General features: G+C 46.9%; 1 protein-coding gene across 1 annotated transcript; it reads right to left on the bottom strand.

Moving 5' to 3' along the window:
* On the bottom strand, positions 1-6,151 carry RPS7 (ribosomal protein S7). The gene is made up of 7 exons (XM_021697317.2): positions 6,046-6,151; positions 5,731-5,814; positions 5,432-5,503; positions 4,502-4,645; positions 3,790-3,854; positions 695-845; positions 1-109 (listed from the first exon to the last, which is right to left on the bottom strand). The coding sequence occupies exons 2-7, from the start codon at positions 5,803-5,805 to the stop codon at positions 32-34; spliced, it is 585 nt and encodes a 194-aa protein (XP_021552992.1). The 5' UTR covers positions 5,806-5,814; positions 6,046-6,151; the 3' UTR covers positions 1-31.
* Positions 6,152-14,610: the final 8,459 nt, after the last annotated feature.

Below are 14,610 nucleotides of genomic sequence, written 5' to 3'. Positions count from 1 at the left end.
TACTGTGAAAGTTTTATTTAATCATTTTTGTTTACAACTGAAACTCTGGGAACTCAAAGTTAACATCCTTGCCTGTAAGCTTCTTATAGACACCAGAAAAAGTTTCAACCTACAAGGAAAGAAAGAATTCATCACAAAACTTTTAAGCACACGCTTTCATTTTAAAGCCTAACGGTTTTGTGAGATTGTCCTGCATGGTTTTTCCCCTCAGCAACCAGGTACTCAGTAGATGAAGAAGATACAAGCCTGGGGACAAGCTCACCCACAGTGCTGCGGGACAGGGCTCTATCTACGTCGTGGTGCCAGAGCCTGGTGCTCCTCTGGGCCACACAGACAAGAGTCCATGAGGGAGCCCAGTTGTCGTCCACATCCGCTACGCTTCACCGAGAATGAAGCGAAGGGACAGTCCTCCCGGATTCTAACACTACCATCCCACCCCCAAAGGATATACCATCTCACTAAGAGGATTTTACTTCTATTTTCCTAATAATTTAAAAGGCAGAGAATCCTAATTTTCAAAACATCCCCCACCATAAAACCTGACATCTAATCCAAAGGGAAGTGGGCTGAGGTCCAGATGGAAAGAAAGCTGGCTGAGTTTACTACCGCTGGATCTGATGGTACATGGAGAGGGGTTATGCCGTCTCTCCCCCTCGTCTGTGTCTGAAGCTTCCGGCAATGAGCCACCCCTTACCTTGTGTTCCACGTTGTTCTGCTGTGCTTTATCCAAATGAACCTTGATCAGCCGGCTGCCATCCAGTTTCACACGGATTCTCTTGCCCACAATTTCACTTGGGAAAACCAAGTCCTCCAGGATCGCGTCGTGCACGGCTGTCAAAGTGCGGCTGAAAGAATACAGTGACAAAAGAAAGACATCAGGGAAGGCCTGCCCTCCTGGGAGCCCCTCAAAAGTCAAAAACATCAACAGCAAACCCCCGGTTTCTGAAACCAAGTTAACACCAGTTTTCAAACAGGCTATTTACATTTAATGGATCATACCAGAGCCACTGCCAAACTAGACAGGGTAACAAGCATTCTGTTTATTTCAAAAGCTTGGGGTATATTAAACGTGAAACCTTACAAACCACACACACACCAAGCCATTCCAGGTGATCATCTCCAGGAAAGGGGAGATTAATGAGGTCTTTCACTTTCACGCACTTCTTCAGGTTTATCTTCACTCATGATTTCTCCACCAACTTGCTACAGGAGCCCCTTTACTACTCGCTCATCTCCAAAACCATCCCTCTCCAATGCTGTCAAATTAATCTAAAACTTACGTGATCACCAACCTATTAGGAAAAGATCCTTCAAGAGCTCTCCATGGTCTCCAAAACACCTCTAAGATTCCTTCTCACTCTCTAGGAGGAGGGAGGCACTGCTCTATCACCAGCTCTGTGATGCAGCCCTGCCTGGGCCCCCATTTTCACCCCATCACACAAACTGCTGCTGTGACCTCACTCCTCTCCTGGTGGCACTTCAAGTTCACAACCTATCTCTATCTGGCTGCCTGACAACAGCAAGATTCAACATATTCCAAACTATGGGGGTATCTGCCGTGTACCCCAAGATGCCAAGAATGAGAGAGTGAAGAGGTGGTTATTTCCAGTGTTTACAGAGCGACCTTATAGTAGGGAACTCACCCAGGTCGTTTTACCCTCAGCAGATGGGATACTACACTCCACTCCTTTGCATTTTAGATCCAGCAGTTCCTACACGCACCACACACTTTCTAGGGGCTCTCGAATGCCTGCAAAAGTCTTCCGTTCCACGGCCACAGAGAATAAGCTCAAGGGAAATCCACTTCCTAAAGCCTACATCACCTTCCAGAAAGCAAATGACACAGATGGCCTGATTGATCACTGACTGATCACTGCTACCCATTAATTAAATTACTAGGAAGGCACACAAATACGGAATTTGTCGTCTCCTTTAAAACAAATCCGAATGGCATCAAAGCTAGCCTTAGCATCTTCTCTCAGATTCCAACACCGTCTTTTACAAGGGGGGAGCCACAGCAATGCAACTCTAATAATCACCAGCCAGAGAACTGAATGCCTCAAAGGAAAAGTAACAGAAACCCTGCTACAGTCTAGAAACCCAAACAAGTAAATCTCAGAATCTAACCCGTGTAGGAGAAAGCGAAGTACTGACGAAGGAAAAGAGGTTTGCAGGCAGTGGGAAGTGGCAGAACCGCTACGCCTGCCGCCCAGAGCTTGGCCTACGTTAACAGAAGGCCTCCAATGTGGAGACTAGGTCACCAGGAACCCAGTGACATCATCACCTGAGAAAATGTGGAAAACACAAGTTTGGGATGAGGGGCTTGGATGGGCGAGTCCACTGGATGCAAAGCCAGGGTTTGTTTTCATACTTGAAGTACAAACTCGGGCTCTAACAGACTAGACGCGCTTGGTTATCTCCTATATTTGGTGTCTCACAAACTATCCAGAATACCAAAAAATCCCTAAATTCTTATGTTACTCCAACTGCCCATAAAACAGGTTCAAAGTAGGGGTGCCTGGGTGGCTCAGTTGTTGGGCGTCTGCCTTCAGCTCAGGTCATGATCCCGGGGTCCTGGGATCGAGCCCTACATCGGGCTCCCTGCTCCGCAGGAAGCCTGCTTCTCCCTTTCCCACTCCCCCTGCCTGTGTTCTCTTTCTCGCTGTCAAATAAACAAAAAAATCTTAAAAAAAAAAAAAAAAGAGGTTCAAAGTACTGAACTGTACGTCTCAAGTTCCAGAAACTCTGGCACCTGTCCTTCCAGTCTCCCCCAACACTCATCTGGCCACAGCACCAGAGTCCCATCACGAACTCCTAGTGGTTTTACAAACAAGACTGAGTTTTTAAAATCCCAGCATTACCAGCACTAGCTGAAATAGCAGTTTTCCAAGCCCTGGATCACTTTTCCTTATCCTTTTAGGACAAGTAATACAAAGTCCAGACTGGATAAGCTTGTTACCTATCTGGCAGTTAGAGACGCTAGAATATTTTTTCCCAAGCTGGTCCCCAGGGCAGGGCCTGCAGGGATCCACTAATCCAACTCTGTGAAACCACACTTCCACAAAACACCGAAAGGCCCAGATCAAGGAACCAACAACGCTCAATATCTGAGTTATTCAGATAAACTTAAGTCAATCAAGCTTAAAGAACATTGTCCATTGGCATCTACAACTGCAGGAACACTTTCAAACTGTAACATCAGCAACAGGAAAATCCACCTAATTTCTTAGCCTTAATTCACAGCAAAAATGAAAAGTAAAAGACACCTCCCAGCACACTGTACTACATCTGGTGCGTTTAATCCCTCAGCACTACACGAACCATCCCCTCACTGTTCCTATCCTTTGCCCAAAGAACCGGAGGAAAGAGTCTCACCTTTTGAGATCCCAGTGACCTATTTTTATACTACCTACGTAAATACACGTAGTTCTTACCTCCAGAATTTTAATACATTTATACATAATTACAGAGAACACAACAATTTTTACTCAGTAAAAATTCCCATGTGAACAGCTTTCCTAAACTATCACTGTTTAATTTCAGAAACCTACTGCAATTCTTACTGCAAAAAAATCATGCAAATCAAGTCAGTACTAAATGGTCTACAACACACTTTATTTTTTTTTAAAGCAGGCTCCACACCCAGCAGGGAGCCCAACAGGCTAAAGTGGGCCCAACACAGGGCCTGAATTCATGACCTGAGCAGAGACCCAAGAGTCAGAAGCTTAACCCACTGAGCCATCCAGATGCCCCTACAGTACACTTTTTTGATGCTGATAAAATACTCACCTCCTGGGACGCTTTTGCTTATTTTTTGTACGGCTTTTTCGAGTTGGCTTAGGCAGAATTCTCCTCTGTAAGGTAAAAATTATCATGGAAAAAAAAAAGAAAAACCTTAAGGTGGCAGAAAGCTAAAAACTGTCAAAATGCTTTAAAAGCCAAAAAAAAAAAAAGGCAGTAACAAAATAAATTCAAAGTGTGTGAAAGTCAACCAACCCAGAGCAAACAAGCTGAGAAGTCCTCTGATGACTCCTGATTTCTCAGTAGCTCCTACTGATCCCCTGAAGCCTGCACACCTACCACACCGTCAGGCCCGCTGCCTAGTGGAGGAAACATGCCTACCAAGCCAGAACACTACTGAATTCCTCATCAGTCTGGCCCTGCATTCCCATAGACCTGTTAGCACCGAGGCCAGATCTGAACTTATATTCCTTGGCCTCTGCTCGCCTCCCGAAGTCCACGACTGACGCACTTCCAGTGTGGATCGCAAGCAGAAAAACCTTGGCTCAGACCAAGCACACATCTAGTTTGATTCCTCTGTAAACAACCCACTACATTTCTGCCGTTATGGGCATAAAAAACCTTTTTACATTAAACACCAAAACTGTACTTCATCTTTTTGATATATGGCAAGCACAAAATCAAAGTGATTTTTTTCCCCCTCAAACATGGTGATTTTTAAAAATTCCCACAATAAAACATTCAACAGTACAACAGATACCTGAGCGATAAAAACAACATGCTTCCCACTGAACTTTTTCTCCAATTCACGGACTAGCCGGACTTGGATTTTCTGGAAAGATTTCAGCTGAGGAACGGGAACAAAGATGATAATAGCTTTCCGACCACCGCCAACTTCAATTTCCTAAAAAAAAAAAAAAAAAAAACCAACATTATTTTCAATTCATACCCTCCATTCTTTCCATTCAAGTACAACCCTAGTGAAACACTCAACGTGAACACTATCAGTCATGTGCACTAGACACCTCTGTCCTAAGAGGTCCTTTAAAAAATCATCTTCCAGCTCTTTGTCCTTGGCTGGTACAACCCCACCGTCCATCTTCCTCTCGCCGGGCAGATCTGACACACACAAGTCCATGAACTTGCCAAAGGATGCAAGCCTAACACTGCACTACAGGACACAAACTTGCTTGCAACCCAAAATGAGGCTGGCTGTTCTCTGCAAACTCTCCGTCTGTGCAAATACAGGGCAGCTTCTGAGCCAAAGACAGGAATCTGGGAAACTTAACTTCTGATCATCTGTACACCAGGCCCACCGTACAACTGCTGGGGAAAGTGGAAGAGTGAACGCTACAACCAGGTGAGGAGCGAAGGTGACGCTGTGCGGGGCGCGGACGCACGCACTGCCAAGTCCAGAGGAGCAAGCCTCAGAGACCCTCTGTCTCTGCCCACTTCCCTACTCCACTGCGGCAGGCCTCCCCTTCCGAGCCCACAGCGCAGGGGCTAGGAAGCCCCGCGGCCACCCCCCAATCCTGCAAGCCCACCCCCTGCACAACAGGCCCGGTGGCTCTGACACGTGCTCACGAGCCAGGATGCAAGTTCCCAAACGTGATTGCAGACATTCTTGACAAGCAGCCGTCCCGGGCGTGGGGTGGAGAGAACACCCGCCCCCCAGTAAAGTCAACTTCACCTTGGCAGCCGTGATATTCAGCTCCCTCAGCTGGGCTTTGAGGTCGGAGTTCATCTCCAACTCAAGGAGAGCCTAGGGGAAAACAGCAGGAGCTGACCCTCAGGGACCGGCCGGCCGGCGGGGGGCCCCGATCCGCGCACGCGGGGTTCCGCCGGCGCTCGTGGGCTCCTCCCGGACGCGCGCCGGGACTCCCGCGGGTGGGGGGGCGGTGACAGGCTGCCGGGGGACACGGGGGGGGGGGGACAGGAGCCGGGCCGGGGGCTGACACGCCGCCGGGGCGCCGGCCCTGCCCCCCTCACCTGGGAGATGCCGGACTCGAACTCGTCCGGCTTCTCGCCATTGGGCTTCACGATCTTCGCGCTCGAACTGAACATGGCCTTCTCCTGCAAGCACACAGCGTCCTAGCTGAGGTCTCCGCGGCCCCGAGCTGCAGACCCCCTCCGGCCCCCGGCCCGGCCCCGCGCCACGCCGCAGAAGCCATCGGGGTACACAGCCTGGGTAATCGGCCGTATCCCCGCCCGCTGAGCAGGGCCCGCCGGTCCAGGGCGGACTCCGAAACGTGGTTTCCTCAGAGTCGGCTGAAAAGTCCAACACAGAGGAGGCCACCAACATACCTTGTTAAGAGCGCCGGCCTAGGAAGAGGCCCAAGTCTCGCGAGAGCTCCTCAAATCCCGACGGCGCACGGGAAGAGGCGGGAACAATGCGAGCAGAGAAACCGGAAGAACCGCTGAAAAGTGGTCGAAGCCTAGAGAGTCCCAGGAAGAGGCCGGGTGGGGGCGGGGACAAGGGCGTTGGTAACTCTCCTCCGACCGCCGCGGCTCCTCTTTGCTGTGATTGGCTGACGTGGTCCGGGCAGCTGCAGAAGTTCGGGCGGGAGTCGGGGCCCCGCGAAAAGCAACTCCGCCCCGAAGAGAGGACGTTTAAAAAAACACCCACTTAACCCGAAGACTCTCACCTCCCCGCTGAGGCCATGAAAGGACCTGAGATTCCGATTCCGTTTGAGCCTTTAGAGAACCAAATGGCGTAACGTTTGTCAGCGCTTCGGCAGCGGAGTGCTTTACGACTAAACGTGCTCTTCAGGCCGTAAACACTTAGCCCTCGGGTCCGAGGCTCGGTGCGGCGGACAGTTGCGGGACGTCCGCAAACGCTCTGGGGAGGGCTCGCGGCGACGCTTGCCGGGGGCGGGGCGAGGGGGTAAGGGGGTCGGGGGTCCCCGACGCGGGCGGGGGCAGAGCGCCTGGGAGGGTGGACCGGGGATGGACAGCCGGAGTCAGCCGGGGCTGACGGGCTCGGGGGTCCCCAGCGCGGAGAGGGTTTGTCCAGCTGGGCAGAGCCTGACCAAGCGCCAGCACACTGATGAAAGCTTGGGGGATGGCACAAAAACCCGGTTCAACAAAAACGCATTTACTGGAAAAGTGCCTACCTTTGCGCCCACGTTGTCACTTCACATTCATGTGTAGAGATGGACTCTGTGCCCTAGAGAGGAACTGAAAACATAATTCACAAATACGTATGATGTACTCTGTGCTAATACTGCGCTAGGTGCTAGTGATTGAGTGGAACCCGCTGAATCCTTGCCCTCGGGAAGATTACCCTTTAGTAAAGAAGACCTCACATAGTGGTATACATATATAACGACAAATTATGGGAACAAGCAGTAAAATGAGTGAAGGGTGTTGTGGAAATGTTGGGGTCTGGAACCAAGGGCCGAGAAAATTCTTGAGATGTCTTTGGTGCAAAAAAGTGGATTTATTAAAGCACGCGGACAGGGACTGTGGGCAGAAAGCTGCACTGGGGTCATGAGGAGTGGCCCACTATATACTTTCAAGTTTGGTGAGGGTTAGCCATAGCTTAGTCTCTAAGGAATTTGGAAGCAAGGTTTCCAGGACCTTGAGGGGGCTAGCTATTGTTGGGAAAAGGTCGTTTATTACTGTCTAATAAAACCTGAGTCATGAGACCCTTCAGATGTGTATCGGTGGGCCATGTTCCCCGGGGATGATTGTCAGCATACATATTGGGGGAAATTGCAAAGGAATTTCTTTATGTTTAAATTAGACTCACAGGATCCTGGGGGGTGGGGCTAACTTTGCCCTTAGCAAAGTGTCAACATCATGGCAGCCAAGCTCCCAGAGGAAGGTCACTCTGCCTGTTCTAAGGACTTGTCACTGGGCTGTAAGTAGTAAGGAAGTTTAATTTTTCTTTTGCCTTTGTTTCCCATATCAAAGGGGACAAGGAGGATTCATGCTTTGAGAAGTCAGAGAAGTTTTTGAAAGAGGGAATTAACCTGAGATGTAGAAGAGAAGTAGGAGCTATTCACCAGGGAGAAGAGCCTTCCAGACAGGGAAAAATTTATGTCAGATTCTCTGGCTGTGGTCACAGAATTTCATCTACTTGAGGTTCAGTTTCCTCATCTGTCAGATTTAACAGTCACTGTCCCCTACGGGCCAAGCACTGAAAAATGCTGAAAACATTACATTAGGTGATAGGTATGATTGCGTTCATCAGATTTTCTTTTAAAGATTTTATTTATTTGAAAGAGAGAGATAGCACGAGCAGGGTGAGGAGCAGAGGGAGAAGCAGGCTCCCCACTGAGCAGGGAGCCCGATGCGGGACTGGATCCCAGGACTCCGGGATCATGACCTGAGCTGAAGGCAGATGCTTAACCCACTGAGCCACCCAGGTGCCCCACGTTCATCAGATTTGTTAGATATGTTTTGCTAATAATGCTAAAAAAAAAAAAGCCACTATCTTCTTGGAAAATGAAAAGTCAACTTGAAACTTGTTCCAGAAAGAAAGAAAAGTAGAGCTGCTCTTCTAATCTTACCTGGGCAGTCATTTTGAACATGCTTGCTAAACCATGTTCTTGTCCTTTCATCCCTTCCCCACTCTACCAAAGTAGTGCAGAGGTGTATTCAGTGATGTTCTTTCTGGTTTCCAGTACTTTGTTGAGTAGGAGTGGTCAGAGAGGGACCTCCTTGCCTTGTTCCCCATCTCGGGGAAAGCATTGTCCTTCATCATAGGTGTGATGTTAGCATTAGGTTTCTTTGTGGATGTTCTTTATCAGGTTGAGGAAGATCCCCTCTATCCCTATTTTCCTGAGAGTTTTTTTCTTGAGTGGTATGTCAGATGCTTTTTATGCATCAATCATTAGGATCATGTGTTTTTCTTTTTAGCCTGTTAATATGGTGGACTGCATTAACTGATTTTCAAGTATTGAACCCACCTTGAATTTCTGTAATAAACCTCACTTGGTCATGGAATATCATTCTTTTTAATATTGCTGGGTTCCATTTACTAATATTTTGTTGATGACTTTGTTGTGTCTGTGTTCATGAAGGACATTGATCTATAGTTTTCTGTTTTCTACTGTTACAGTCTGGTTTTGTTATTAGGTTAATACCAGCTCATAAAATGAAAGTATGGGGAAGTGTTCCCTCATCTTCTGTTTCCCAGAAAAGGTTGTGGAGAATTGTTGTTAATTCTTCAAGCATCTACTTGAATTCTGCCATGAAATCATCAGGGCCTGGAGATTTCCTTTTTTAGGGGTTTTTAAAATTATCTATTTCATGTTGAATGAGATTTGGCAGTTTGTGTTTTTAGAGGAATTGCTCCCTTTCAACTTGTTGAATTTACATGAGTAGAGTTGTTCATAGTATTCTCTTATTATCCTTCTAGTGTTCCTAACTTTTTTTAGGCATATTTTTAAGTAGATTTCACAGAGAACCTTCAAATCAATACATTATTATAAGCCTGATGGAATATGCTGAATTTTTAAAACTTGGAACCTGATAGAATGCTGCATGTGTACATTTAGCAGGTGTTTTTAGGCTCTAAGTCACAACTATGGATCACTTTGCTGACATCCATGTTAGGAAATGCCTACTAACTGGTGTTTATGTATTTACTGGTTTCTTTATTTAACTGTGCAATAAATGAATCAGTACCAACAGGACTGAGTCACCAGTCTCAAGAGGGATGTAATCTGTGCCCTTCACACTTTTACTTTGTCAGCCATTTTGTTTGTGTGTATTACGGACTCATGACTGCTCAGATACACGGTCTATCAGTCAGCCTCTGCCAGTGTTTCGCTTTGATGTTCAAACTGTCACACTCGGTTTTGGCCAGCAGAACTTTTAGAAGACGTTTAAAACATTAGCCCGCCCCGCTTTTTTTTTAAAGATTTTATTTATTTATTTGACAGAGAGAGACACAGCGAGAGAGGGAACACAGCATGGGGAGTGGGAGAGGGAGAAGCAGGCTTCCCGCCGAGCAGGGAGCCCAACCCAGGGCTCAATCCCAGGACCCTGGGATCACGACCTGAGCCGAAGGCAGACGCTTAACGACTGAGCACCCAGGCGCCCCAGAAACAATAAAAACTTAAATGTAAAACAAAAAATCATTATGAAAATATTTTATTTATTATTTATTTATTTATTTATTTTTAAAGATTTTATTTAGTCATTTGACAGAGAGAGACACAGCGAGAGAGGGAACACAGCATGGGGAGTGGGAGAGGGAGAAGCAGGCTTCCCGCCGAGCAGGGAGCCTGATGCGGGGCTCGATCCCAGGACCCTGGGATCACGACCTGAGCCGAAGGCAGACGCTTAACGACTGAGCACCCAGGCGCCCCAGAAACAATACCTTCTTAATGAGTTTCCACACCCCATCATCTCCATTCATCCGTGAACACCTTGCTTGCTTTTTTTTTTTTTTTTTAAGATTTTATTTATTTGACAGAGAAAGACACAGCGAGAGAGGGAACACAAGCAGGGGGAGTGGGAGAGGGAGAAGCAGGCTTCCCGCGGAGCAGGGAGCCCGACGTGGGGCTCGATCCCAGGACCCTGGGATCATGACCTGAGCCGAAGGCAGACGCTTAACGAACTGAGCCTCCCAGGCGCCCCGAACACCTTGCTTTCTAGCACAAAGTGATCCAGGCTAGTTTTATACCAGTCCGTCTCAGACATGGGATTAACCCTTTCTCCAAAAAAGACTTGGTTCCTTTTATTGGAAAAATGGTATTAGACCAGAATCTTGGCACGAGGGTACCTCATGGGGGTACTCTTGAGGCCGCCTTGATCTTCATAACTAGCATGATGATCTTCAATAGGTGTTCTTAAGTTCATATGATTGATTTACTAGCCCTCCTTGTGTATCTGTAACCTTAAGGTCCTTTCTAGGAGGAGAATTAAAAAAAAAAAACCTGCATGTCATGGCATAGGAATTCTATACCTCTTACACAACCCTCTCTCCCTCTCCCTCTGCCCCTCCCCCTGACACTCGTGTGTGTGCTCTTTCTCCCTCAGATCTTTAAAAAGTCATAAATGTAGGGGCGCTTGGGTGGCTCAGTCGTTGAGCGTCTGCCTTCAGCTCAGGTCATGATTCCAGGGTCCTGGGATCGAGCCCTGCATCGGGCTTCCTGCTCCGTGGGAAGCCTGCTTCTCCCTCTCCCACTCCCCCTGCTTGTGTTGCCTCTCTCATTGTGTCTCTGTCAAATAAATAAATAAAAAATATTTTTAAAAAAAAGTCATAAATGTAGAACTTCGATTTCTCAGAAGACTTTGGGTAAACATAAGTATTTATTACTTTAACGCTAATCCAGTTGAAACTTCCTAAAGCCAATTATGTTATAAAGTATAATCAGTACATAAAAATCAAAATTTTTAAATAACTGGGAAATATGTTATATATTATACCTTTAAATCATACCCAAAATTTCAAGTGGAAATTTTTCCATAGGTTTACATTATTTTCAGATTGTCTGAATCCTGCTAGAATTGTTTCATAAAAAACACCAATATGTATAATTATAACAATGTAATTGCAATACATTGCAATTTAAATCCCATGTTTTACATCACAGTTACATAAATCTTAAGCTATTTAAAGAAGAAAATGCTTACCTGAAATCAAACATGTCATGTCCTGAATTCCCCAACTATGCATTCTTCATTTGTCACTAAAACACAAAATTATATTTTTTAAAAATCAGTGTTTCTCCAACTTTAACATTCAAAGGAATCACCTGGTGATCATTGTAAAATACAGATTCTTACTTCAGAAGTTGTGGGCTGAGGCTCAATATTTTATACTTCTAACTTGCTCCTAGGTGATGCCCATGAGGCTGGTCCAGTGACCACACTGAGTAACAACGGACCAGATGTCGAGAAGAATTACAATAGATGTAGTAACGGAACTGAGAAAGATCCCTTTCAGCATGAAGGAAATGAATTAGAGAATCTACAGTTTTGACCTGGAGGGACCAAGAGACCCTGCCTGGGTAGTTCTGGTCCAGGACAGAATACCGTCTGGGAGGGGATGAAGTTAAACAGCCAAGATCTGTTCTCCTTTAATATATATATTAGTTCTACATTGTGTAAAGTCCCCCATTAAAAAGGACCCTATGCTGGGAATGTAGAATGTCAGCACCTGAGGCAGAAAGCCTCGAGGTCAGACAGATGAGCGCGCCCAGGCTGCAAAGTTGTTCCCTTCCACACTGCTGCTCCCGGAGTTAATGATAAAGTGACAGAAGGAGAGTTACCGCAGAGTCCTTGCAAGTAAAACGAATTTATGGACCTGTCTGGCTGATCAAGAATTAATGGATTGAATTTAGCGAAAGGTTTTGTCTCTCCCCACCACTTACAGCTGCCAGGGTTTTCATAATTATTACCCGGTGGCCAGTAGGGAGCATGGGAATGAAATGAAGGTGCAAGCCTGTGATGAATGTGAAAATCAACTGCGTATAATGAAGCAAGGTCACTGGCTTCTTCTGGAAAGTTTCAAAGTCACTCTTCCTATGTAACAGTATCTGATCTGTAGACATGGGTCACCTATCAGGTGGATGAATGGTAATTGTTCAAATATTAATATTTAAGGTACAGAGGAATGCACTTGATTTTTATCATAAACTGATAATTTGCTCATCTTCAATATATTTCACCAAAAGCAACACAGTTCTTCTCATGAACCTTCATGAAACATGTACAGGATGAAAGCAGTAATGTGACATTGGGAACACGCTTGTGTATCAGACCAGATTAGAGGCTGCACACTGTATTCACAGCCACCATACACGGTGTCATTATCCCCCGTTTTCAAATGAGAGAACAGAGACTTTAGGGAACGCATCAAATGTATACAGCTAGTAAATTACAGAGCTGGAATTTGCAGTCAGTGTGTGTGAGCTGCACAGGTCAGGGCTGGGGGAGAACAGGAGAGGTCTGGGGGATAGGAGTCACACACTCGCTGCATTTCTACCCTCGGTCCTTCAGTATGCTCATCCCGTGCACTCCACAGAAGTCCACAGCCTCTCAGAAGTGCTAGTACACCAGTAACCCCACCCCCATTAGCCAAGGGCCTCCGGAGGTCCGAGGTCCGGGAAGTCGATCGACAAAGCCCTGCGGACCTGATGATCCTCAGGTGTCACACTTTGCCTGGGATTGTTCTTGGTAACAGGTCACCTCTAGGGAAGTAACAGAAGTACTTGTCTCTAGAAGACTGCAGTTGAAATGTCCTTAGCTCGGTAATCGTGCTCCTGGGGCTTACATGGGGGCATTTTCTGCAACTGTTCAGACTGAGACTGGGAATACGACCCACAACTAGTAGGAACCTGGGTGCCTGTGTCAGGGGCTAGCGGGGGCAGGGGCATCCCCCGCCTGTGTGATGCCGAGTGGCTTACTGTTAGCATCCTTCTCCAGTCAAAAGTGTTTTCAGTTATCACCATGTCATAGTCATCATTATCTTCCTAATTCACGCTTCTAAAATCAATCATTAATATTTAAAAAGAATAAATTTCAATCTTAAAGACATCGTTCAAATTCAGTAAACTATTTAACATACAAACTAAAATCTGCTCTTTATTTTTATTTATTTCAGTCATCTCTGCACCCAGCGTGGGGCTGGAACTCACAACCAAGATCAAGAGTCGCACACTCCTCCGACGGAGCCGGCCAGGCGCCCCTTTAATCTGTCACCTTGGAGCTGTCACTGCCACTTACTGTCTAACTGATAACACAAGTGATCACAGGGAATGACACTGTGAAGTAATGCAAGTTCCAGTCCGACTTCTCTGTCTTCACAGTCACCGAGCTGCCGCTGTTGGCCTCAGACATACCGTCCAAACGCGGGAGCCCGGCGCCCGAGCCGCACGCAGCCGAGCCTGCCGCAAGACCAGAGCTCCTGAGCCCGCGTGCTTGTCGCTGAGTGCTGGCAGGCTGGAGCCAGCCGTGGCACTGGGAGGTCCACGTAAAATGTAATGTTGTTAAAGATTTATAATAGGGGTGCCTGGGTGGCACAGTGCGTTAAGCGCCCGACTCTTGGTTTTGGCTCAGGTCCAGATCTCAGGGTCTTGAGGTCAAGCCCCGAGTCAGACTGCGCTCAGTGTGGAGTCAGCTTGAGATTCTCTCTCCTTCTCCCTCTGCCCCTCCCACTCATGCACACTTAAAATAAATCTTAAAAAAAAAAAATTATAATAAAAATGGGTAACTACACACACACACACACACAATTAAAACTCAGTATACCACAACTGGTTGTTTAGACTTAGACCAACAAGAAAGGTTTTTTTCTGGATGGTGCATTTATCACTTAGAACATTTAGAAAGTTTTGATTTAGTTTTATTATTATTTTAAAATTCTCTACAGAAAAGGCAACCCCATATTACCTGCAGCAGGGCCAAGCTCCCACCACGCAGCCATTGGTATCATGGTGGGAGGAGGCTGTGGGATGATGGACGGAACGTGAAGGAATGAGATGAGGAACTGACTCTTGCAGCAAACCACACCTCATGCAGATTCTGGATGGACGGAACTTCGAGGGGTGACTGTCTTAACCCCAGGACCTCAGGCGTGAGCTGTAAGATCCTCAGTGCAGCAGGTGATCCTTGTGCCCCGTGCATGGCTTATAGGGGATGGAGTCTGGTGGGCTGCCATCAGAGTGGCCGGGCCCATGGAGGGAACCCCTGCCCTGGGGCTCACCTCTCTTCCTTGACAAAAGGCAGCAAAATGAGCTCGCTGGCTTCTGCTCTCACCCAACTGCCCTGGATTCCTCGTTGGTGCTGATCTCCGCTTCAGACTGATAGCCAGAATATTGAGGATCACGTTCCAGTTCCACAACTAACTAGGTGACTTTGGGCAAGTCATCAAAAACTCCTTGAGCCCGTTTCTCTGTCAAATAAACCTGA

This window comes from Neomonachus schauinslandi, chromosome 10 (genome assembly GCF_002201575.2).
Source record: "Neomonachus schauinslandi chromosome 10, ASM220157v2, whole genome shotgun sequence".
NCBI lineage: Eukaryota > Metazoa > Chordata > Mammalia > Carnivora > Phocidae > Neomonachus > Neomonachus schauinslandi.
This window is presented reverse-complemented; position numbering and strand designations above follow the sequence as displayed.